Source organism: Lepus europaeus, chromosome 16 (assembly GCF_033115175.1).
Source record: "Lepus europaeus isolate LE1 chromosome 16, mLepTim1.pri, whole genome shotgun sequence".
Lineage (NCBI taxonomy): Eukaryota > Metazoa > Chordata > Mammalia > Lagomorpha > Leporidae > Lepus > Lepus europaeus.
The window spans coordinates 35246172-35272130 of NC_084842.1; the positions used below are offsets into that span (position 1 = coordinate 35246172).

At 36.4% G+C, this 25959-nt stretch overlaps 1 protein-coding gene across 1 annotated transcript; it reads right to left on the reverse strand.

Annotated features, from left to right (window-relative positions):
• Window positions 1-13266: 13266 nt before the first annotated feature.
• Window positions 13267-24171, reverse strand: LOC133775060 (disintegrin and metalloproteinase domain-containing protein 29-like; the record flags this gene model as incomplete). The annotated part of the gene is made up of 3 exons (XM_062213152.1): window positions 22018-24171; window positions 21430-21560; window positions 13267-13321 (listed from the first exon to the last, which is right to left on the reverse strand). Coding segments are annotated over exons 1-3 (2340 nt in total), but the record flags the coding sequence as incomplete, so codon positions are not given.
• Between the last annotated feature and the right edge of the window lie 1788 nt (window positions 24172-25959).

A 25959-nucleotide genomic window follows, 5' to 3' on the forward strand; every position in this document is an offset into this window, starting at 1 on the left:
AAATTTAAAAAATGAATAAAAAGGTAACTACGACATACTAAAACCAATTAGATACAACAAACACAGTACCAAGAGCAAAGTTTATAGGAAACAAAGCCTGCATCATAAAACAGAATGATTGCATGTAAACAACTCATCACCTTACTTCAAGGCACTAGAAAAACAAAAACAAATAAAATCCAATATTGGCAGAAGGAGAGAAATAGTAAAATTGAAAACCCAAATTATTGATGTAGATACTAAAATATAAAATGCAATAAAATGAAGAAAGTGTTCTTAAAAAGATAAACAAAACTGAAAAACACTTATAAAAAATGAATGGTTGTTCAGTTACCTAAAATCAGAGATGGAAATGGAGACATTATGACTGACATCACAGAAACATAAAAGGAACTATTAGAGATTACTATAAATTACTATATGTTCACAAATTTGATAACCTAGAAGAAATGGATAAATTCTTACATACATACACATTACCCAGATTGAATCATGAAGAAATAGATACGTAAACAGATACCAATTACGAGTTGTGAGACAGAACAAGTATAAAAATCTCCCATGAAAGAAAATTTTGGACCGGTTGGTTTTACAGCTGAATTGTACCAAACCTTTAAAGGAGAATTAACAGCAACACCTCTTAAAGTATTTTAAGAAGTAGATGACTGAATTCTTCCAAATTCGTTGGATGAAATCAGTGTTACCTTAGTACCAAAACCAGAAAAGGACACAACAAAAAAGAGTAAGCTACAGGTCACACTTAGATGCAAAATCCTTGGGAAAATACTACAAAATCAAATCCAAGAGCACATTAAAAAGATCAATCACCATGATCAACGGTGATTCATGCCACGGGTGCAAGGATAGTTGTACCTACACAAATCAATATATGAACTTCACCAAATCAGCAGAATGAAGGAAAAAATCATGCGATCACCTTTGATGATAAAAACTGGCTAAATTAGATGTATAAGGAATATATCTCATTATAATAAAAACCATTATTAACAAGCCAAAGCTAATGTTGTATTGAGTGGAGAAAAGCTGAACACTTTCAGTTTCAGAAAAGGATGACTACTTTAACCATGTTTATTACTTCACTTAAGATTTGCTATTATCAAAAAAAAAAAAAAGAACATAGCAAATGTAGGCAAATATGTGGAAAAAAAGGATTCTTGCACATTGTTGGTGGTAATATTAATTAGTACAATTATGTGGAAAACAGTATGGAGGTTTGTCAATAACCTAAAAATAGAATTGCCATATGATCTAGGAATCCATGTTTGATTGTAACCAACATATTGGAAATTCAGCTATTGAAAAGACACCTGTACTCCCATGTTTATTGAAGCACTTTTCACAATAGCTAAGAAGTAGAAACAACCTAAGTGACCATGGATTGATGAATGGATAAAAGTGGTATGTATACACAAAGGAATATTATTTATTCATTAAAAAAGAACAAAATAATGACATTTGCAGCTAAATGGATGGAACTTGATATTATGTTAAGGGAAATAAGCCTGACACAGAAAACCAAATACTATGTATTTACTTTCACATATTGAAGTTTAAAAAATAGTTGATTTGAATTGTTTTCAAAAATTCATTTTATTTGAAAGGCCAATTTATGGAGATAGAAAGTGGGAGAGAAAGAGAGAGAGAGAGAGAGAGAGAGAATCCTCCATCTCCTGGTTCATTCACCAAATGGCCCAACATTTGCAGCTGGGCCAGTCCAAAGCCAGGAGCCAGGAGCTACATCTGTGTCCTCCACATAGGTGCAGGGACCCAAGCAACTCAGCCACCCTCCACTGCTTTTCTCAGGTACATTAGCAGGGATCTGGATTGTTTTAACAAGGTGATCTCAGTAGGCCATATGGCAACAACTCCTTTTCTATCCACATGAGCAACCAACAGATGGGCCTTTATATTGGAACAGGTGTCAGTCACTCCTCTGAGTGTTGTAGAGAATGGAGAATGGCCAAGAAGCTCTGCACTGCAAAAGAAACACCCAGAAAAGTGAAGAGGCAACAGATAGAATGGTAGAAAATATTTGCAAACTATAAAATTGATGAAGGATTAATATCCAGACTATATAAAGAGCTCTCTAAATGGGCCAGGCTGAAGTTAGTAGCCAGAAACTCCACCCAGGTCTCCCACATGGGTGGCAGGGGCCCAGATATTTAGGCTACCTTCTGTTGCCTTCCCACGCACATTAGCAGGGAGCTGGAACAGAGGTGAATCAGCTGGGTCTCAAAGCAGTGCTCCAACATGTGTTACCAGCATTGCAGGTAGCAACATTGCCTGCTGCACCATAACACTGACTCCTGTTTACTATTTAAATAATATCTCACTAAAACTAACTTCTAAATATAAAAATAAGAAAGATATTTTAAGCAACAGGAGAAGGTCTTGATATACAGACACACAAAAATATTTCCCTGAAATATACTATTGCATATTAAACTGTGTTTCTAAGAAGTTCCCTTTTTGTTTCCATGTAGTCCATTTTCACTCATGTATTTATTTATTTGTTTTAAAGTTTCTATTTATTTGTTTATTTGAGAGGTAGAGTTACAGACAGTGAGTCTGAGAGACAGAGAGAAAGGTCTTCCATCTACTGGAAGACCATCTACCATTCTATCTCCCTAAATGGCCACAAGACAAATAAAGCTGTAAAGAGTAGCTGGGGAAGTGGGTAAGGCAATAAATCATGTTCAAGGATTTGAAGCAATTGGAGAAGCCAAAAGTGCTAACATAGTTGAGGTAAAATAAAAGAGAGAGTATCTAATAGAAGATAGCTGGGCTTAAGTCATGTATGATCTATAATCATTTATTTAGCAAATTTGTACTCAGTATACATTCTTTACTTTTCTGACAATGAATTAGAGATTGTGAAAACATTGACATTCTCCTTGGGCTGTGAGCTGATGACAATGAAACTACAATTATCAAAGAAACCAATACAGGCTTTGCTGAAGGAATTAAAGAATGCAAGAGAAGTATATTCATGGGGAGACTGGAAAATATTTCATGGGTTGAAACAGTGGCTTAAATTTAAAGTCAAAGAAAGAATAGGAGTTCCTTTGGTAACTTGACTGAAGAAAGCCTGTAGAAATGGTGATAGACAGTAGAAACAAATTCTATTTCTGAAAGCAAACTATTGTTAAGTTGAAAAAGCAATTTTACTTGTGCACAGATTTTTTAAGCACTCTCTTACTCAAGACTGCCATGTACAATGGTTTTATAAATAGATGTGTGGGAATCATTTGTTTCCACTGCCTCTGTTACAGTATTATTTCCTTCCAAAGATTGCTTTACTTCAATACTTAATGTCAACTTTATTTCATGGTATTTTGATGAACCTGTCATGGATGCTTAGATATGCAACCCACTCTCTGTCTAGTATTGATATGAGAAATGTGTACATAATTTTGAATTGAAGTATATTTCTTTAATATAAAACCAAATTGTGTTTTAGTAGTAAGCTTTGATTGCTCTTGCTATTTTTAGTGAATGATAGTTTTCAAGGACATTAGCAAGAGACGTTTGATAGCTCTATGTCATATGACTGGGCATTTTTATAAAGGACCTATTTCTGTACATATCTCATAGCCACAAGATACTAAAGAAAATGTTCAGAGTTCATATATAAGCAAAGAGGACATAATCCTTCGACTCAACTGGTTAAGACCCTTGGCTCCCTAAACAGCTACAAATGGGACAGATGATGCAATATTAAGTTAGGAAAAATTATTTCTTTTGGGAGGACCATTTGACTGACAGGAACTAGAATATAAGAGGAAGCCAAGCAGATACATTCCTTCTCTTTCCTTACTATTCGTCTCTTTTTGTCTATGTATCTTTATCACAGTCTGACCCACTACAGAATAACAGTTGTGTTTATCATTCATTATTATATATTCAAAGCTTCAAATAATGTTTATGAAATAAAGGTTGAACAAATTAATAAATTAAAAAGCGCATGACTGAAAATATGAAGATAAAATATAGAGAATAACTCAGAAACATAGTTTAATGTATAAGAACATAATTGAGAAAAAGAATAGAAATTTTCTTATGCCTATGCGCATAAGTTACATGGAGAAATCATGGAACCTAGTCTAGTTTTTTCATTAATGTATTGAAAGATGCTGTTTATGGCTGAGGATTTTATTTACTTATTTTAATTGATCTGAAAGGCAGAGAGACAGAGAAAGATAGAGGGAGATCTTCCACCCACCTTCACCACCATATGCTGTAACAGCCAAGGGTTGGCCAGGCTCAATTCAGGAGCTGAGAACTCAATTCAGGTCTCTACATAAGTAAGAGGGACCCAAGCTGTTGAGCCAGCACGTGCTGCCTCTCAGGGCACACATTAGTTGTAGAACTCACACTCATGCACTCCAGTACGGAAAGCAGATATTCCCGGAAGCATCTTAAGTGCCAAATATCTGCCCTGGATAGGTTGTTAACCATTTAAGCAATCTACTGAATTTCTTTGTGGCTCATTCTGAAAACAGTAGACAGTATAATAATCTGTCTTCTCCATCTAATGAGGCATCATTTCCTGCCTCACTTTCCTATTTACTCACTTTCTATGCCCTGAGATTGTACCTATAATAAAAAGAATCACTAATTAATCTTTGAGCCAGGCTTTCTTTATTGGCACCACAGAATATGTATTTTTTTTTTACTCCAAGTGCTTCTAAGGATATATAGGAGGCCTTTATGGCTTTTATGTTCTACTTGTCTGGGAAAAAAAAGACACTGCAACATTATCTTGTGAGTTAAAATCACATATAACTTAAGTTTTCCCCTTTGGTTAATTTGGACAAACTGAAGGTAGTGGAAAAATATTAGGGACTAAAATAATTCCAGCAATGAAGCAGTATAGGAGTCTTTACATGATTGAACCTATAAAAAAAAGTATATGCTGAGAGCTTTTGGAGCTGTTGAAGACCAAAAGACCCCTTTTGCACATTTAGAGGAACACTTCACTTTCCTCAGTTTGGAACAGTGGCTATCCTCCTAATGAAGGATGGCAGAGGTGTAAAGAGGGCCTCTTGTCACTTTTGTCTGGTCCCTCTCCCATGTAACAATGAAGGATAAGTGGAATATGGGTAAAGGAAAGGGACGTGGGCTGGAGTCAGAATGTCTTAAATTAACACTAGTTCCCAGGCAGTCTACCATCTAGAAAAAAAATAGTTTCCTCTTTGTCAAAATAAAGCCTCCCCAATTATGGCTCCATGGAATGTCCTCAAATGAAGTGGTTCATAAAGTAGTGATGCTTATTATCCTCAGAACTTATCCACATAGCATCAGCTTGATAACAGAATAAGAATTAAGTACAGTGTGAGCTATGCTCTCTTATTCTGCCTCTATGTCTTCCCCTAAAATGAACACCAGAAAAATTTCTCCTTCAAAGCATCCTCCCCTAAACTGCTTGCAGACTGTTGCTGTGTGAATCGTGAATGACTGTCTGCTCAAATAAACCCTTTAAATTTTTAATTTGCCTAAGTTTATCTTTTAGCAGCAGAATGATTCCTTGAAGTCTGGTCTAAAGAAATGAAATAAGTATGCTGGAACTTCTTTATCAAAATATCTTAAAGATTGATGGAAATAATAGGATAGATCTATCATATGGTAATTTTTCTCAGGTGTGGGCCCAGGAGACACTTTCTAATTTAGGGCATTAAGAAAAACTCATTGTGAGTCTGTCTCCATCATCTCAAAGTATTTTTGTGCACTTGGATTTTTTATATGAGATGCTTCCATAAAACTGGATGTCTAATATCAATGACAAAAAACAATGATAAGGATTATGAGATCCTAGTATAGCAGAAGCAATGTGAGAGAACTTTATTATCAAATGCATGGCACACTTAATTAGGGACATATTCAACTACATAAAGCATTGCTTTCACAATTTTATTATTTTCAGGAATTTATGGTTTGCTGCCCAATAAATCATGAAGTTTTTAGGGTGAATCAATTAAATAATCACCTAGGACATTCTTTGGTTTCTACAAGAAAACAAAAACAAAATCAGGGAGAAAAGATATAACATTAGATTCCACTGTGTATAATCAATACTAATCATCTACAAAGATATTAAAAAAACTCAAGGAAAATATATATTATAAAAAAAGCTATAGATAGATAGATTTCAAATATAAATAGTTTTTGGGGACAGTCTCACAAAAAAATCAGAAGTTTAAAAATGTATGGCTCATTTTAACAAAGGATGAGACAATGCTGAAGATCACGCCCTCAGTGGTAGACCATCCACACTAATTTGTGAGGAGAAAGATCTGATTCATGGTGTGATTAAGAGGAAAGGAAGGTTTAGCACATCAAAATCAATTAATGTGATACATCACATCAACAGAATAAAGTGCAAAACACACAAACATCTCAGTAGACACAGAAAAAGCATTTCATACAATTCAATAGCTTTTCTGGATAAAAGTCTCTGAACAAATTAAGAAGGGACCTGCCTGAACATGATGCAGGCCCTGCATGAAAATCCACAGATATCATCATACCCCTGGTAAAGGCCAGAAAACAAAAATGATCATTTTTTAAAAGTTACTTTATTTGCATCAATTTGAAAGGCGGAGAGAGAGAGAGAGAGAGAGAGAGAGAGAGAGAGAGATCTTCCATTAGCTGGTTCACTCCCCAAATGCTCCCAACATCTTGGGCTTGGTCAAACACTTAAATGGCAAGGGTCCCAGCACTTGAACCACCATCAACTGCCTCTCAGCATGCATTAGCAGGATGCTGTATGGTGGGCAGAGAAGCCAGTACTCGAATCAGCACTCCAAGTGGGATACATGTGTCCCAAGTAGTGGCCTTCTTAACAGTGAGACCGTGCTCATGCCAACCATTGTCATTTTTACCAGTTCTACTTACAGTACTGAGAGATTCAGACAAAGCAATTAGGCAAGAAAAAGAAATAAAAGGCATCCAAATCAGAAAGGAAAAAGTTATGTCTATTTGAAGATGATATATTACTTATGGAAGCTCCAAAAGACTGCATTTAAAGAACTATTTAGGCTAAAAATGATTTCAATAGATCTGAATAATACAAACATTAGTTATGTTTCCATATTCTACCATAAAATACCAAAAAAGTTAATAAAGAAAACAATCAGAGTTTCAATCACACCAAAAAATAGTAAATTTTTATCATTTTCATCTAAGGAGTTAAAAATGTTTATACTGGAAGCTATAATGATGAAAGAAAATAAAGAACACAAACAGATGAAAAGGAATTCTATGTTCATTAATTGTAATACAAATTACTATTATAATGTTACTCTTATCCAAAGTATCTAGAGACTCAATTCAATCCTTATCACAATTCCAATGGTGTCCTTTTATTATAGAAATAGAAAAAGTCTGGAGTGGACTTTTGGCCTAATATTTAAGACACCTGACCCATGTTGGATTATCTGGGTTTAATTCCCATTTCTAGCTCGCTACTCCAGCTTCATGCTGTTGCAGACCCTGGGAGACAGCATTGATAGTCCAAATCATGGAGTTCCTCTAACCTGTGTGGGAAACCTGTATTGTATTTCTGGCTCTCTACTCCAGCCCCTACCCCAGTTCTTGGCAGTTGTGGCCATTTGGGGAATGAACTGATGGAGTCAGTCTCTCTCTCTTTCTCCCCCCCAACCCCTTCCTCTCTCCTTTCCTCCCTTCTCTCCCTCATCTGCATTTCAAGTAGATGAAAGTAAATCATAATCATTTTTCTAAAAAATAGTAGTGTCCAGTGATCATTGACGTCACTAAATATGTTTATAAAAATGAGAAACATAGCAATAGTCTAAATTTTTATAAAAGAAAACTAGAAAAAAGGTCAAATAAAGTCAAGCAATCCAATGGAAGGAAATAATAGCTAGAGAAGAATAAATAAATTGAATTGCAGTAGGAAAACAATAAAGTTAATGGTTAACAAATAAAAGCTGATTCATCAACAAAAAATTTTAAAAATGAAAAAATCTTTTAATAATATTGACAAAAATGATAGAAAAGAAAATAAGTACTAATAGTTGGCCAGATATAGAAAATAACTAAACTGCACTTGTGAATTAAGACACAAGAATTAGGAAATCAAAGGAATGTAAAAGGGATTATAGCTATACCCAGATGAAAATTATCCCAACAATGAAAAATTAGATCAAAATATAAATGACAATCTGTGTAGTCTACCATATAAACAAGTGAAAGAACAAAATTTTTATAATATCAATTGATTCAGAAAACTTATTACACAAAATTCAGTATCCATTTATGATAGCAACTTTCAACAAATAAAAAATAGGTGGAACGTTCCTAAACCTCATAAAGATAAAATGTATACATGCACTCTCTCACACAAACACACATACCCTATAGGTAACAGCACATTAATTATGAGAAAAAATGTATTTTCCATTCAACATTAGGAAAAAGGAGAAATATTCACTCCAGCACCTTGAGTGTTGTGCCGAATATTTCCCTGCTGATAAGGCAGTGAAAATATTAAAATACATACAAATCAGAATGGAAAAATGAAACTGTGCCATGTTTGCAGATGTCAAATTAACTTACATATAAAAACACCAGTTATATGACAATACAATAAAACATATAAATTGGAGTGCAAGTGATAGGATAAAAGTATTAGTACACAAAATGAATCACATTTTTGTATTCTAACCACATAGAAAATTAAAATTAAAATATAACATTATGAACTGTTCTGTAGAAAATGAAATACAAACGCATTTGTAAATGCAAACATAACTAAATATGTTCTCAGCTGCAGGTTAAAAAATACAAAATGTTGGTGAAAGAAATCAAAGTCTTAAGTATATGCAGAGATGTAAAATGTTCATGAAATGGAAGGCTCAACATATTGAACACATCTGTTAGCCATAAATTGATCTATAGTGTTATTAGGGATAATCATGTTAAGTGAAATAAAACATAGGAAAACAAATACACGTGTTCTGTCTTCTATGTGGAACTTTTAGAAGTAGTGGATCTGAAATTAAAATAGCTACGACTAACAACAGGGAATAGTAGAGGGGGAGATAGAGGTTACAAGAAGGGTACTGTAACACAACTAGAATACAGTGCTCCATAGCATGGTGGGATGACAATACTTCACAATCATGTATTATATATTGCATATAGATCCAGATGAGAGGAATTGATAGGCTCCAAATTAAAAGATAAATAAATGAAAGACTACTTGCTTGATTTGTTTTGTATGCTGTGTGTGTGTTGAAATATTGTACTGCATCCTTTAAAAATGTAAAAGTATTACAATTTAATAAAAGATTTTAAATATAAAATATTGTTAAAATAAGATAGAATTTTAAAAAATGAATAAGGAAAAAGCATAAATTAATTAAATGAATATAAACTGTAGTAGTCATCATACACATGCAAATATTTTGTAGATATTAACAAGATTATTCAAAAATTTCTATGGAAATGTAGAAGGCAAAAACTATTTTACAAAATATAGCGGAAGATTAGCTGTTATTTGTGTTAAATCTTGATTTATAGTTGCAGTGATCAAGTTACTACGTAGAAATATAGATATAAAATCATAGACTATAAAACCACATCATAGAACTTGGAAAAACAATCACATAAATATTTTAATTAAATTATGAAAAAGTAGCAAAAGCAGTTCAGTATAGGAGGAATAGATTGTTTCAACAAATAGTGCTAGAACAATTGAATGCCATAAGTTAATAAACATCAATCTTAAACAAAATTACCTTGCAGTTGCTGGAAAACATAAATCTTAATTGCAATACTATTAAACTTTTAGAACAAAAAAGCGAGAAATTTGTGGCATTTAGGACTAGGAAAAGAATTTTTAACATAACCATAAAGTAATAATAATTAAAGTTGATAACTATGAATCAAAAAAGTTAAAATTTTTTACTTCAAAATATTCAGTTAAAAGGATAAAAGGCAAATTACTTACTAGGAAAAGATTTTGAAATCACATATCAGATAAAGAAATTGTGGCTATGGTATATAAAGAACTCTCAAAAGTGGCCATCAATAAAACAAGAAATCCCATTGGAATATACCAAAATACTTTAATGCATATCTCATTAATAAGCATACACAGATAACCAATATGAATCTGAAAAATTCATCAACATGAGTTCCCAGTAGTGAAATGAGATCTTAAACAACATGAGAAATTATTGATCTGCTATAAATTAAGAAATGCTTCTGGAATATATTTCTTTTTTAGTGCTATTTTGTGTTATCTTGAATTTCTATACAATTAAAGTTTGAAATAACATGAAAACTTTTTCCAAGAAAATTGATTGAATTTTAACAAAGTTTGATGCTTCAGCCATGTCAATGAAAGAAATATTTCTATATAAAAAATGTTTATCTTCCATGTATTTTTGACAGGAAGATATATTATTTATGGGTATTATGTGATTATATATCTAGGGTTTCTAGAATCCTCTTTTCATGAACAACAATATTAATCATGTTTCTAGTCACAATTTTCAGGGACAACTCCTTAATTTGATGATTTTATTAGAATCTGACTCTGAACAGTGTGTAGCCCCATGGCTTGGAAACTTCCTATTTTCAGATTCTCCAAATAGATTTTTGTCAGAATTTATTTCTTAACTCATATTGAGAAAATGTAATAAGAAGACAGCAGACTCCAAGAATATGAAAGCCAGACTTACTTTGTATGCACTGTGTTCATTTAAGGACTCTAGATACTACAATGTTGAAGCAGCACCACATTGTCATAGACAGCGTGGAGTGATGTCAATATGAATTCATGTTTTTAATAATGCAGAATTAAAATACACTGAGAGACTTCCTTTATTTTATTAATTCTCCTATGTCTTAAAACTCCTTGAAACACTTGAAAGTATTTTCAAACTTTCTTTCGTTACAATTCTTTGCTTAATTCCGTGAGGCACAATCTTGAAAATTCTATTTAGTGGACATTCAACAATAAAATACAAAAGATGAGCTTATTAATGGTTATATTTAAAACAGATCTGACTACTTGAGAACAATTTCTGGTTTTTGTGTCTGTTCTGGTGTGCAGGCATACATTAATATTTACAGTCGACATTCTTAAATGACTTCCAGTAGGAGAATTAGTGATTTCCACTTCTAGGTAGTTTGTACATTTTTGTAAGCATGTTTTTGAGACTTAATATGACAAAAGGAATCATAAACATTTCCCCTCTTTTTTTTTCAATTTCCTAAGTTTTAGATTTACCTGCTTAGCAATATGTATCACTCAGTTCTAAGGATCATAACAACTGATTCCTGCATTCCATTCTAGTCTGTATCCACCACCTCAATACAACTCTATTTCTGAATCATCTTCAATGTGAGTTAATAGGACATGCTTCTTCATCCCTATGCTAGTGGCTCCCTATACACTACATGCTCACTTCAGCTTTGCTATTTCTGTTCATGTTGTTCTTCCCCTGTTTCTAGATTATTTTTTCACCATTCAGCCTTAATTAAAGTGAACACTTCAAGTACTGTAAGGTCCAGAAGACAGATCTAGCCCCATAGTAAAACATTTTCTGTAAAATCTAGTAGTCAATAACTACATACAGATATATGTCCTCCAAGGACAACTAAAGTCATTTATGATAAGCCCCCATATTAGCTTCCAAATGGCATCTGGGGGCAGGCATTTGGCCATCAAGATCCTGGTTATGGTGCCCACCTTTCTTATTGCAGCCACTGGATTTGATTCCTGACTCTATCTCCTGATTCCAGTTTCCTGCCAATGCAGACTGTGAGAAACAGCAGGTGATGACTTGTGTACTTGGAGCTTCTGTCACTCAGGTGGGAACCAGTGGATGGGGACTCTGTCTCGCTATCTGGCTCTCAAATAAATAAGTAAACAAATAAATAAGGATTTAAAAGACATGAGAGAGTAATGAAAAATTGCAAACCACCTAGGAGGAAATTTAATATCTATATTAACTCCTGCCAGATAACCAAGTCACTTGGACTGCCTGAAGTAATTCTTAGATTACTTGATTCTGACTCATCTCACTTTGAGAAGTCAACTGTGAAATTGGAGGAGCTTTTATCTGGGAATGTTTGATATCCATTGATTTCTTTCCGTTAGACTTTCAGTCTTAGTAGGTACAGCTCTGCAGTAGTTCCCTAATTGGGCTTTTTTTATTTTCCTAAAGGCTTCATAACACTAGGTCCTAATGAAATAAATTTGACCATGAGCATTTCAATTTGACTTAATTGAATGACTCTAGTATTTCAATATCTCAAAATCAGATTAGGGCAAAACACAGGAGGGCATTCATATGTATTGTTACTATAAATATGGATCTCTAAATTTCCTTTATTTGCTGTCCCTAATTTGAAGACTCCTTCTAAAGGAACAATTTAATCAATGTTACATAATTGAGTAGCATTGTTTTTTGATAATTATTTAAAAATGTATTTATTTAAGCATAATAAGCTGCATTAGTTATTGTATAGAATGTTGTCTTTGCTAACCAGTAAATTGGTGAGAATGGTTCTATTACTTACTAAAATTTCAGTTAGTGATTCACATATATCTGTTTGGGCTTCAAACTTTAAGTTTTTTCACTTATTTAAATAGAAATGGCATTCTCACATATTACAGAGAGGGAACCTGAGCCAGAGAGGAAAACATTTGTACACGCAATGAAGTCATGCATTTAAAAACATTTCTGGGGTATTCCAAGATGGTGGAATGAGGAAAGGGCAGACTGCTGTAGGCTAGGAGAAAATAGTGAAAAATATGGAGAGAGTGCATTCTCAGAGGAGAGTTGGAGGGAAAGTTGCAGTGGAGATTCTGTGGAAGGAGAAGAGATACCATTGATATGTGTAGAAGGCACAGATGCACAGCAAAGGGCACTGACACAACACATTACCCAAGTAGCCCAGAGCCAGGGAAAGGGTCAGCATTGGAGAGCAAGGTGAGATTAGACAGCCACAGCCCAAGCCACTGATGATGACATCTGTCAACTGGCTGAGAGGGGGTAGGAGACATTTTTGACCTAAGTAGGTAGAAGTTGTTGTAGCTCTTGTGTTCCTGCCCAGCTCTGTACTCCTGGTTTCTCCCTGACCCAGCCCTGGCTATTGTAGGCATTTGGAGAATGAGCCAGCAGAGAGAAGATCTCTCTATGTTTCTCTCCTTATCTTGTTGTTTCTTTGCCTTTCAAATGAAATAAAAACAAATAAAAAAAAGTTAAGTGAAAAGTAATCAAAAATATAATAAACAATCATGATACATATTATCACGTACAAACTAATAATAGGGCGTAGACTTGAGTTACAATTGTTGTGAAGTCATTTTAGTCCCTTAACTTCCTTGGCTGCTACACATTTCTTTCACAAAACACTGCTTAGAACTGGTGCTAGGTAAAAGCAACCAATGTGGCTGCTTCTGTGTGCCAGTGATGACTTTTACATTTACAAGGGTATTCCAATAAAGTTACTATAACCAATCCCAATTTCGTCATGCACCTGATATCTTGAGATTTTGGGACTTACAAAAGAAAGCTAGGAATTGGGCAGTACTCACACTCAAACACAAAGTTTGCACCCTTTGTATATTCATTTAAGTCCTGCCCCAGATACTTCCCATCAGTCTTCAGATAATATAAGGGGGTGGACTCAAATCTTGTTTATTACTACTCTTTCTTGCACCTGCCTACACTCATTCCTATGTACTTTCTCTCTGCAGGGAATTGAGTCTTGTTTCTCTGTTGTTCTTTACCAATGTCTTACACTTGAATTCTTTCTTACATCAAAGAAAAGAGCCTGGACCCTGTCTATGTAGGCGGTGAAAGGGGAGTTAGAAAGCCCACCTAGACATTGGCTGATGAGCTTTTCTCCTAATTGAAACCCTTTGTGCTTGGGGCTCTTGCTTTTATTTTGCCTATCTCTACTTTTTCACCCTGTTTCAGTCCACTAGACTAAAATCTCTTATCCTAACAATTTCTGCTTCCTTCAGTGACTGTTGGAGGTGGAAGACCAAAGGCCAACCCCTGAAGATTGTAAATCTTGTGTACTTTGTGAAGACGTGGGTGGAACTTTTTCCTAAGCAATGCCCTTCAGGTATCCTTGCTTTTATTGCCATCTGACTACCGACTTCCTACATTGCCTAGGCTTTCTTTTGCTTATCCCTTCTAAAACTCCAGCCTTTTTGCTCCTTCATGATGAGTGGGTTATTTTGCCCTTATCAATGAGGTGTTTAGTACACATGCAGTAAGCATCTGATTACACACGTAAAGTAAATTTTCATCTTTTTGCTCTGCAAAACCTTTACTGGGTCTGTGGCATGAGGCCACCCTCACATTTCTGGCCCCAACACGTACACACTCCTCACAAATCTGTTTTACTTTAGAGTTCTATTTGCTTCACTGTATATTACAATGTAGACATCCATCATTAAGGTGTCCAGAATGAGAGGTCTGTATGTGGTCCTAGGACATGACTGATGAATGTCCTGCAGAATGCTCTGTAAAAGATCTGTATCATTTGAAAGAAAGGCCTTCTAGTCTCCCTTATATTGGTAAGCTTTCAGGATTACCTCATTGATCACAATAGACAATTACTATCTGGACCTGAAGTGTCAAGCAGGCCAACACCTTGCTGAAATATTAAATGTGAGGCCTAAAATCTCTTATAATCAAACATATAATTGCTATCTTCACCAAAACTCACAGGAATTGCTGCAGATGTGTGGGCAAAATGAAGGTCACAAAGATGTTTTTTCAACCATGAGCAACTTCCCATACAGCCTCATGGATTTCCCCACACAGCTGCCTACTTAAAAGTTGGAGAAGCCTTATTGTAGATGTCCTAAACAAGAAAATGTGTATTTCCTTTTGTAGCAATATCTGGTCACATTGTAAGTTAAAGAATGAACAAATCTAGTCACCCTAGGACCCTCATATTAATGTTCTCTCACAACTTGACCTTTCTTTAAGAGATAGTACAAATGGTAATGCATTCCTTACATTCAGGCCTTCATGGCACTCTTTCAAAACCTGACCCTAAGAAAAATATGGTTCCATGTTAACTCTTGCAGTATCCCAATTCTGCCAGCTTTAAAGCCAAATGATAAACATCAGGTAGTTCAGGATCTTAGCATCATAAATCCTTACGCTATCCTAGCCAAGATGCCTGAAGGCACCACTTGGTTTATAGTCCTAGATCTTAAATATGCTTTCTTTTATAAATATCTATACCCAGAATCCCATTATCTGTTCACATGCCAATGGACTGATCCAGACTACACATTGACAGTTCTTCACCAAATCTTTAGGGATAGCCTAGCCCTCATTTGTTTGTGAATACCCTTGACAAGGAATGTGGAGAGCTCAAAGACTGGTACTTTGTTACAAAATGCAAGTGGTATCCATCTATGTAATCCCTTTAAGGAAGAGTTAGATGTAAATACCATTCAGATCTTAATTTTTTTTGTGGAATGAGAATATAAAGTTTCTTCTACAAAAGTCCAGATCTCTAAAAGGGTATAGTTTGCACAGGATATGTCCTGATCCCAGGAAAGCATTCTCTCTCACTTAAATGAAAAGAAGTCACACTGCATATTAGGAATGTCATAGACAGAGAAATATCTACAGGTATTTCTGGGAATAGCAGGCTTTTGCAGGATCTGGATTCTAGGTTATGAAAAACACTCAAATGAGACCTTAATATGTCCAGATACTGAGCTACTTGGATAGAAAAACAGCATACGATCTTTCAAAAGATTAAATATCTGCAGATAATGGGCCCCTGTAATGGGAATCTCTAATTTAGACAATTCATTTTGTAGCTGAAAGGCAAGGAATACACCTGGGAATACTCACCCAAATATTGTGCCTACTTTTGCAACTAGTGTCCTACTTTTTAAAACAACTGACTTAAGTGGCCATGATATGATCTGAATGCTTGACAGCAGCTTCTGCTGTCAAGCTTTTGACATAGGAAACAACAAAATTGATTTTAGGTCAGTCTCTAGAAATTCAAACTCCACACTAAGCAAATGGGATTCTGGAGATTGAAGGATACCAGTGGATGGAAGAAGGATGACTAAATACCAGGCCCTTTTATTAGACACACTAGAGCAGAGTCTCAGTGCATGTGAGATTCTAAATCTCTGCCATCTGAAGATACTGAAAAACTAGTTCATTCTTGTGAAGAGCATAGGGACTGGCATTGTAGAGCTGCTGTTTGTGATGCTGGCATCCCAAATGGGTGCTGGTTTGTGTCCTGATTGCTCCACATCTGATTCAGCTCTTTGCTAATGCCTGCGAAAAGTAGCAGAATATGGTCCAACTATTTGGGACAATGCCATCCATGTGGGCTACCTGGATGAAGTTCCTGGTTCTTGGCTTCATCCTGTTTTCCAGCACTGGTTGTTGTGACCATATTGGAGAGTGAACCAATGAGTTGAATTTCTCTCTCTCTCTCTCTCTGTTTCTCTCTTATACTCACTCTTTCCCTCCCTCTCTCCCTGTTACTCTGCTTTTCAAATGAATGAATAAATATTTTTAAAAAGAGAGAGATTATAGAGTTGGTCTCCTCCAGTGGACCTGATATACAAAATAAAACTGAAAAACCCATATTGCTGGCAATATTCTTTAGATTCCATATAGAAAGTGATCTTGGAAAACTGATTACTCCTAGATTACCTACTGGCAGAATGGGGTGTAGTATATACAATGATTACTAAGACCTGCTTAACTTATATTAAGAACTGTAAGCTTGTGGAACAAATGTCGAAAGAATTTAAGATCAATCCAGTTGGTTCTGTGATATGGGTAAAGGAAGTCTCTCAGCTTCCACCATCTGGGAAGCAGCAAAAAGTACTCTTCCTTTATGGCCCTGTATAGTCACCCAAACTGTCAAATGTGTCTCTTCTGGAATTCAAAGGTTTCATGGAAAAATTGACAGTCAGGGAGTCCAACCATCACCAAAGACTGATAGTAAAGATCTACTCCACCAGTGGAAACTATAGACCAGTTTGTAAGAAATTTTAAGGAATTTTTGATTCCTACCTATGCAAGGATGAGCCCTGAAAAAGTATGAAGTTACCGAAGATGGACCTTTCTCTCTCAATGCCTCATAAAGATGAAGGGATTAAAATAGCTGAGGAAACAATGCAAGCAGGAAGATAGCCAGTGAGGAAGATGCTCCACTCTTCCCTGGAGCATCACTTATGTCTCAGCACTATATGTACTGCACCAATCCCAATCCCATATGTGCAGCAGGAAACCACAGCATCCATGGCTTTGATACTTATAACTGGTCCTAGCTAAAAGTAAGCAAGATAGCTGTCAATTGTGTCCTGAAATCACCATCGACAAATTACAAGGCCATTATAGTAAGATTCTATTGAAGAACACTCCCACTCTCATCATGCCTCTGATGTCATGACATTTCTGAAATTTCCAAAAATGGGTAATGAAAAGTGAGCAGTACTCATGCCTCATCAGAAATGCCATGCCCTGTGAATATTCAGTTAAGTTCCGCCCGAGAAACCAGGCTCCATGCCTCTAGATCATACAGAAATGGACTCACACTTTGAGTGCAGCTGTTTCTTGAGCATGTCTGCACCTCCTTCCTGAGTGTGTACTTTCTCTTTGCGTATAAATAAATTTGGCCTTTATCAGTGTCTCAACTTTGAATTCCCTCTTGTAATGCAGACAAGAATCTGGCACTAGCTTCCCCACAACAAATCCACTAGGAAGACATGCATCTATGTGGAGAATCTGGGTTTGGGTCCCTGCTCTGCTCCCAATTACAGCTTCCTGCTAATATGAATCATTGGAGGAACCTGTGATGGTTCAAGTGGTTGACTCCTTCTCATCCACAGGGGATACAAGGTTTCAGTTTCAAGCTCCTGGCTTCCACCAGGCCCAGACCTGATGGTGGTGAATATTTGAGAAATTACCCAGCAGACTGAGAACTCTGTCTTTTTCTCTGCTTCCATCTGTTTTTCTATATCTTTGCCTCTCAAATAAATAAGGAAACTGGTGGCCGGCGCCGTGGCTTAACAGGCTCATCCTCCGCCTTGCGGCGCTGGCACACCGGGTTCTAGTCCCGGTTGGGGTGCCGGATTGTATCCTGGTTGCCCCTCTTCCAGGCCAGCTCTCTGCTATGGCCTGGGAAGGCAGTGGAGGATGGCCCAAGTCCTTGGGTGCTGCACCCCATGGGAGACCAGGAGAAGCACCTGACTCCTGGCTTCGGATCAGCGAGATGCGCCTGCCGTGGTGGCCATTGGAGGTTGAACCAATGGCAAAGAGGAAGACCTTTCTCTCTGTCTCTCTCTCTCACTATCCACTCTGCCTGTCCAAAAAAAAAATAAATAAATAAATAAATAAATAAATAAAATAAAAAAAAAATAAGGAAACTGGTTTACAGTTTTTTCAGTAGCTTGACTTTCTATTCCACATATTAGTATAAATGCTTCTTTTTCTTATCATTCTTATGCACAGGAATTCCTTTATGCCACTTTTAGATATTTTAAACAATAACTTTGCTCAAAATAGCAGAGATTAAGCAAAGAACAACAAATGGCAGTAATTCAAGTAGGTTTGATTCCATGTGGGCCATCTTAGGAATCTGCTGTTGGTGTGATTGGTCTCCATTTGACATTATGTTACCCTCTGTGGCTGTGCCTGTGAGGTGGAATCTGGCCACCTATGGAAAAGACGTGTCACAAATGAAAGGTACTGCAAGGATGCTTTTCCCTTGATAAGGCTGAATAAACTTATGTTGCTGTGTTTTGAATGTGATCTATCACGTGAGATCAGCTGTGGAATTTTCCATTTATGGGTCATGTTCACACTCAGGAAGATTCTGACTTCAGGGAATTTCAGATTTCAAGCTTTCATATAAAAATACTGAATTATAGAGATGATTTTGAAGTTTGTACACATGTATTTATTCTGCCTTATGTTCTTTTTTTCCCACTGGCATGTTCTTGTTACCTGCCTGAAGTAGTAACATTAGTATTTGAGTGCTGACCTATTAGCAATGATTTTTCTGTAAAAAGCATAGTTTGGGCCTCCTTGTTCTTTTTGTTTTTCTTATTTTTAAAGATTTAATTATTCACTTTGAAAGTCAAAGTTACAGAGGGGCTAAGAGCAGAGCAGAGAGAGAGAGAGAGAGAGAGAATGAATCTTTCATCACCTGGTTCATTCCCCAAGAGAGCCAGCACTGGGCCAGGACAAAGTCAAGAACCAGGAGCTTCATCCTGGTCTCTCACATGGGTGGCATGTTAATTAGAGTGGGACTGTTTCTTTCTTTTTTTTTTTTAATTGTTTTTTCTACTTTCAATCATTTTTTAGGTAACTGTTAACTTGTTTTACATCTCTGTGCTTGCTGTTTTCTCTTTATCATTGGCCATAATTTGTTGCTTTGTGTGGCTTTTTTATTACATGCTATAAATTATATATAACATTGAAATCTCAAAGAGATATTATTTTGTGTTTGAGGAAAATTTATGTTCTATTTGGAAATATATACTGAATGTGTAAAAACGTCAACAAAACTGGGATTGAACTAGGTAAGAAAATAGTGTAGTTTCATTAAGACTCAGAAATATTAGGGAATTTCTATTGAAATCCTTGTTTCTCTATTTTCTCACCTTTGAAAGGCAATGAGTAACAGTTTTGATGCTCACAGTTTCAGACAGCAGCACTCTAGCATGTATTACAAGCTCTTCAAAAACCAGGCAAATTTTTTTTTTAGAAAGTGTTTTTTTTTTATTTTTTACCTTTTATTTAATTAATATAAATTTCCAAAGTACAGTTTATGGATTATAATGGCTTCCTCGCCCCCATGCGAAATCCCCTGCCACATCATCTTCACTTCTTAAGTACCAAAGAATTACAGATATTTCTGCCTTAAGGAGCTCTACCCTTTCTCCTTAACATCCCACAAATAACCTAAAATTAGCAAATGTGCCATATGGGAAACTAATGACATGACATAATTCTCATGTTTCTTTTTATGCAATAGTAATACTCTAACTGGATTGGCTATGTTTGACTTTTTAAAAGATTTATTTATTTATGTGAGAGGTAGAGTTACAGACAGAGCAGGAAAGGGAGAAATAGGGAGAAAGGTCTTCCATCCACTGGTTCACTCCCCAATGGCTGCAATGGCCAGAGGTGAGCCATTCTGAAGTCAGGGGCCAGGAGCTTCTTCCAGGTCTCCCATGTGGGTGCAGGCTCAGAAGCACTTGGGTCATCCTCTACTGCTTTCTCAGGCCACAATGAGGAGCTGGATCCAAAGTGGAGCAGCTGGGACAAAAACTGGCACCATATAGGATGCTGCCACCACAGGTGGAGGCTTACCCTACTAAGCACAGTGCTACCCTCATGCTTAATTCTTAATTTACATTCAGAATATTCAAGTGCTCTGGGGGAAGCATTGCTGACCATTCACAAATGTTTTATTTATTCCAAAATTTTGTGTTAATTACTTCCACAAGTCTATGATGCGTAAACAATATATATTATTAAATATAAATAAATATAAATAATATAAACAAATATAAATAATAATATAAACAATATATATTATTAAATATGGCAGGGCTGGTGCTGTGGCGTAGCAGGTAAAGCTGCTGCCTGGCATGCCAGCATCCCCTATGGGAGCCGGTTCGACACTTGGCTGCTCCACTTCTAATCCAGCTCTCTGCTATGGCCTGGGAAAGGCTCAAGTCCTTGGGCCCCTGCACCCACATGAGAAGACCTGGAGGAAGCACCTGGCTCCTGACTTTGGATCAGCTCAGCTCCGGCCATTGAGACCAATCGGGGAGTGAACTGGCGGATAGAAGACCTCTCTTTCTCTGCCTCTCCTATCTCTGCATAACTCCGACTTTCAAATAAATAAATAAATAAAGCATTAAAAAATATGGGATTATATAGCTTTTTTAAAAGAAATATCACTTGCTTTCTCAGTCTTACTATAGTTACTTAAAATTATAACATCTACCTTCTTTATCTCAGTTTATAACAAAAGGGACCCAGATGACCTAATATTATCATCACACCTCGTTGTGAAGTCAACTGGTCATAGGTTTAAGTAATTTCCCAAAGATTGTGAAAGGCACTGGAAAGGAAAAAAAAAAACCCAAAAATAAATAAATAAGTGTTGCTCCTCATGCTTGCTTTGTCCATTAATCCAAAATTAATATTATAATAGAGTTGAATCAGAAAAAAAGAAAACACATCAGTGATTTTTTTTTTTTTTGGCATAGAACCAAATATAAGGAATTGGGTAACAGCTATTGAAAACAGAACTAGTTAATTGAGCCATTAGACTACTAGCTTGTTATTACGTCAGAAGGCCCTACTGAAAAAGTGGTTTACATGGTACTTAGAAACAAACGAAGGAAGTTGTAGTTCATACAAGTTAGAAGACTGTAGAACTGACACCCTGGATCTGAGATTCAGAACTCCAATGTAGGTATTACTAAGCAGGCACTGGAAATTTGGAGTACGGGTAAATAACTCAAAGATCTGGAGTTCAGAATTCAAAATGAATTGGACCAGACAGCTATGCTGGTATCTCTGGGACTGACACTGAAGTTGGTCTGCAGTGAATTGAGGAAAAAAGAGAAGGTGGATTAAAATTATGAATCATATCCAATATGAAATCTTCAGGAAGCACTGACATACATAGGAAGAGAATGTTGCTTGGATTTCTAATTTCTTGTTCATTATCCTTGCTACAGAACCCTATAGGAAGACAGCTGGTACAGCGGAAATTTTGTTCCCATAACGTAAAGTACTTGAAGAGGCAGCACTATAAACCAGGTACACCACCGATGTGTCCGAAGTTTTTCTAAGAAATATAAGGAAGCAAACTTCCAGACAATACCTTTAAATTATTTAAAATAAGGAAGATTAAGTAGAATCACACTAGGAATTAATCTTTTTAATGCTAAGCCTTTATGCTTCCAGTTGGAGTTTTTACTGATGCTTTTGGTGTTACAGGGGCACTCTCAGGTTTTTTCTTTCCTTTTTTTCCTTTGTTCCTTTTCATACAAAGACAACAAAGGCAACATAAGAAAATAATCAAAAGAACAACCAAAATTAAGCACAGATAACAAAACTTCTTCTCTTTCTTTCTTCTTGGGGGTGGACCACTGTCAATACTACCACCATATCCTTTTATCAGGCAGTTGGGTGGATCCCACAAATAGTTGCAGTGACAGTGATGTTTATTGTTGCAGATGCCCCTCTGGTTACAGAATGCAGGTGAGCAATTACTATCCAGGATGGATATGTGGACACACTGCCTGTGGACACAGAGATGCTCTGGACCACACTCTGTGCCATCCTTCACTTCACCGATATCAGGTGTATTCATTCCATAATGATAATCGGTACTCCAGCAGGTTACTTCATTGAAGTGAGTCCAATGCACAGTAGTATGATCACTCAACTGTGGAATTTCTGGCACATTCTCACACTGAATTCTTCCACACAAAACATCTGAAGTATTGCATTTTTTATATGTAACACCCTTGATACCACAGTGTCCAAAACGGTTTCCTTTGATGTTCACTTCTTTGTAACAAGTTAGATTTGCATTTTTTGCCTCCTCTCCAAAAATACTCTTACACTGTAAAGTGCGGTCACTACACCTTTTTTCATAGCAATACGATGTGACATTACAGGGAATTCCATCTTCTACATACACATCATCTGGGCACTTATGAGACGTTCCATTACACCACTCTGGAAGATCACATAGATTGGTCTCCTTTCGACACACAGACCCTAATGGTAAGAACTGGCAGTTTTTGCAACAAAGTCCAGAAGCACAACTAGATCCTTGAGTTAAAGTACAATTTGGCATACAACAGGGATCTTTTTGACAACGCTGTAAAGTTCCACAGTCACATTGCTCTTGTTCTTCAATAGCGCCATTCCCACAACGTGTCCAGTTAAAGATATCTGTTGTATACTCATGTTCCAGCAAGCACGTTGTCCTTTCTGCAGTGTAATACCAAAATTGAGTATAACTGCAATTGCTAAATTTAGGTGTTGGTGGGTTATCAAAATGCATTATACATTTAGGCTTCCCACATACACATGTTGCATAATTATCATGGGTCATGCCGAAACTGTGACCTATGTGGTGAGCCATTGCGATTGCACAATGTGACAAGCTTCTTTCAAAGAAAGTAACAACTCCACAGCTCTTATATGGTACACATATTCCTCCAACTAAACCTAGACCACTTAATCCTCTTAAATTTTTGTTTATGAAAAGCATTGCAAAATCGTGTTTTTTCCGGTAATATATATTTAGATGTTTCCAATTACAAAAGGTGTTAACGGAATTTCTTACATCATCAACTTCAATCATATTCTGGTTACTCCAGATCTCCATAGAAAACAGCATCAACTTAATGCCAAATACATCATAAATGGAATCTGCTACATTTGAAACCACATATAGATCATCCAACAACTTTGAGTCATTCCTTTCATAACGAGTGTATAGAGAATTATCGATCACCAATACAATTTCAACTATCCTAAAGTGGACCCACCAGCCCACATAAGCACTTTGCTCCAGAGTGGAATGATCAATATCTTGACCTATTATTTCATCTGGTATAATGCCAGATGTCATTGTACGGGATCGTGTTTCCTTACTTTCCATCTTATATACCAGATGTTCAAATGTGGTAGAAAATGCTATGGGCATGATTTCATAAGCCATGTTGTTTATGTATAACATTCCTTTAAAGCCTCCAAAGCAGGTACTGAGAGCAACCAGGGATTCTGGATCCCCCTCCACAAAACCGTGATAATAGCAGTTCTTGTGCACAAAAGGCTGGTCCTCTAAGAGAGCACCCTGGTCTGTATAGGTGAACACTGAGAGGTGTTTAGACAGCAAAAACTTCTTGACCTTCATGTGGACAATGTATCTTTGGCCCCCAAAGCGCAGGCTATAGGAGAGCCTGCCTAGAGACTTTTTGCCTCTGGCACTGCCAGTTACTTTCAAAGGAATGACCACCTCTGGGAGGTTGTGATTTGGGGGCTGCTCCGCCTGGATGTGTCCAGAAAAGGACAGAATCACCCCAAGCCAGTTTAGCAGGAGTAGGAACCTCATGTAAAAGAGGGCTTCATTCAAAGTCATTATGAAGCTATAGCTATAAAAACATTGGTCCAGAGCAGAAGTCAGGAATGGGCACCACAGGAAGTCTACCTCCTTCTTCTGAATTGGTCAGTGTGCAGTGTTCATCTTTAAGGATTTGTCTTGTGGCAATGTTGAATCATCAGAGATGCAGCCCTATAAGTAAAATAAAAAGCAACATATGGAGGGTGGTGATTATGAGAGTGCACAATTATGTAATAGAAAAAAGGTATGGTATAAAAATGACTAGTGCTTTTTATAAAGGATGATTCCAAGAAACTGCTTGGAATTTTCTTGTAAATATTAATTTGGAATAATGGTTCAGGAAGAGGATAAAGATAAAATTAGCCATAGATAGATGGACACTGAATGTGGATCGTAGAAAATGAGTTAATTTTAATTTTCTGTAAATATATATATGGATATTTGTGAACATTTCCACAACAAATGATTTAAAGTCTGTGACATGTAATCTGTTCATATATCTTGTGTTGCTGAGAGCTACAATTTTACATGTTAAATTGATGTTAGATATCAATAGCGTTTCTTTCCAACTTCATACAATAGCATTATTGGTAATACATTGCTAATACAAAGACATTTTTAATAAGCCAAACTAATGTAATTTTTCATTTTATAGTACTTACTATATACATCCTATGACAAAATATGTTTTAATTTACTTTTTATTTCCCTTTCTCTCCTCAAGAGTCATGTAAGAGAGATATACAGAGATTCATTCATTCCTTCTATAAATATTATTTTCATATAATGTCTTGCTTAACTCTGTTTTAATGATTTATTTAATATTTACTTTTATTAAAAGCAGAGTGCCAGAGAGGGAAAGAGATAGAGAGACACAGAGATAAATGTCTTCTTTCTGCTGGTTCACTGGAGCAATGAATTCCATTCTGGTTCCCAATTGTGTGATAATGCCCTAGTACATCAACTATCTTCTATTGCCTTCCCAGGAGCATTCCCAGAAGTGCAACTGGAAGTAGAGTAGCAGCTTTAATTGGTATTCTATAAGGAATACAAGCATTTGCAAGAATTGGCTTAACCTGCTGTGCCACGGCACTGGCCAAAATTTGTTGTATAATGAATAATGGGCTACTTGGTAACAATTTCTCTTGTAGTGATATACGTATTATTTCAAAGCTGTTTACATTTGGTTAAAATTTTTTTAAAGATTTATTTATTTATTTGAAAGTCAGAGTTACAGAGAGGGAAGGAGAGGCAGAGAGAGAGAGAGAGGTCTTCCATCCGATGGTTCACTCCCCAATTGGCCGCAACAGCTAGAGCTGAGCTGATCCGAGGCCAGGAGCCAAGAGCTTCCTCTGGGTCTCCCACGTGGGTGCAGGGGGCCCAACGACCTGGGCCATCTTCCACTGCTTTCTCAGGCCATAGCAGAGAGATGGATCAGAAGTGGAGCAGCCAGGATTCAAACCAGCGCCCATATGGGATGCCGGCCCTTCAGGCCAGGGCATTAACCCACTGCTCCAAAGGGCCAGCTCCTTGGTTAAATTTTTTAAGATGTATGTTTTCAACATTTGTAATAAATTCATATACAACAATAAAGTAGTACAGATGCAGTTTTCTCTCATCTTTCCCTCTAAGTGCAACTTAATATTCTGGGAACAAGTCAATGGGAAACAACAATGATGGTGAAAGTGAAACAGAGAAAGACAAATTGACTAATGATCATTAGATTTGAAGAATAGCATCAAGGGTTAATTATCTGAATAATCTTTGGCTGTCTGAGGT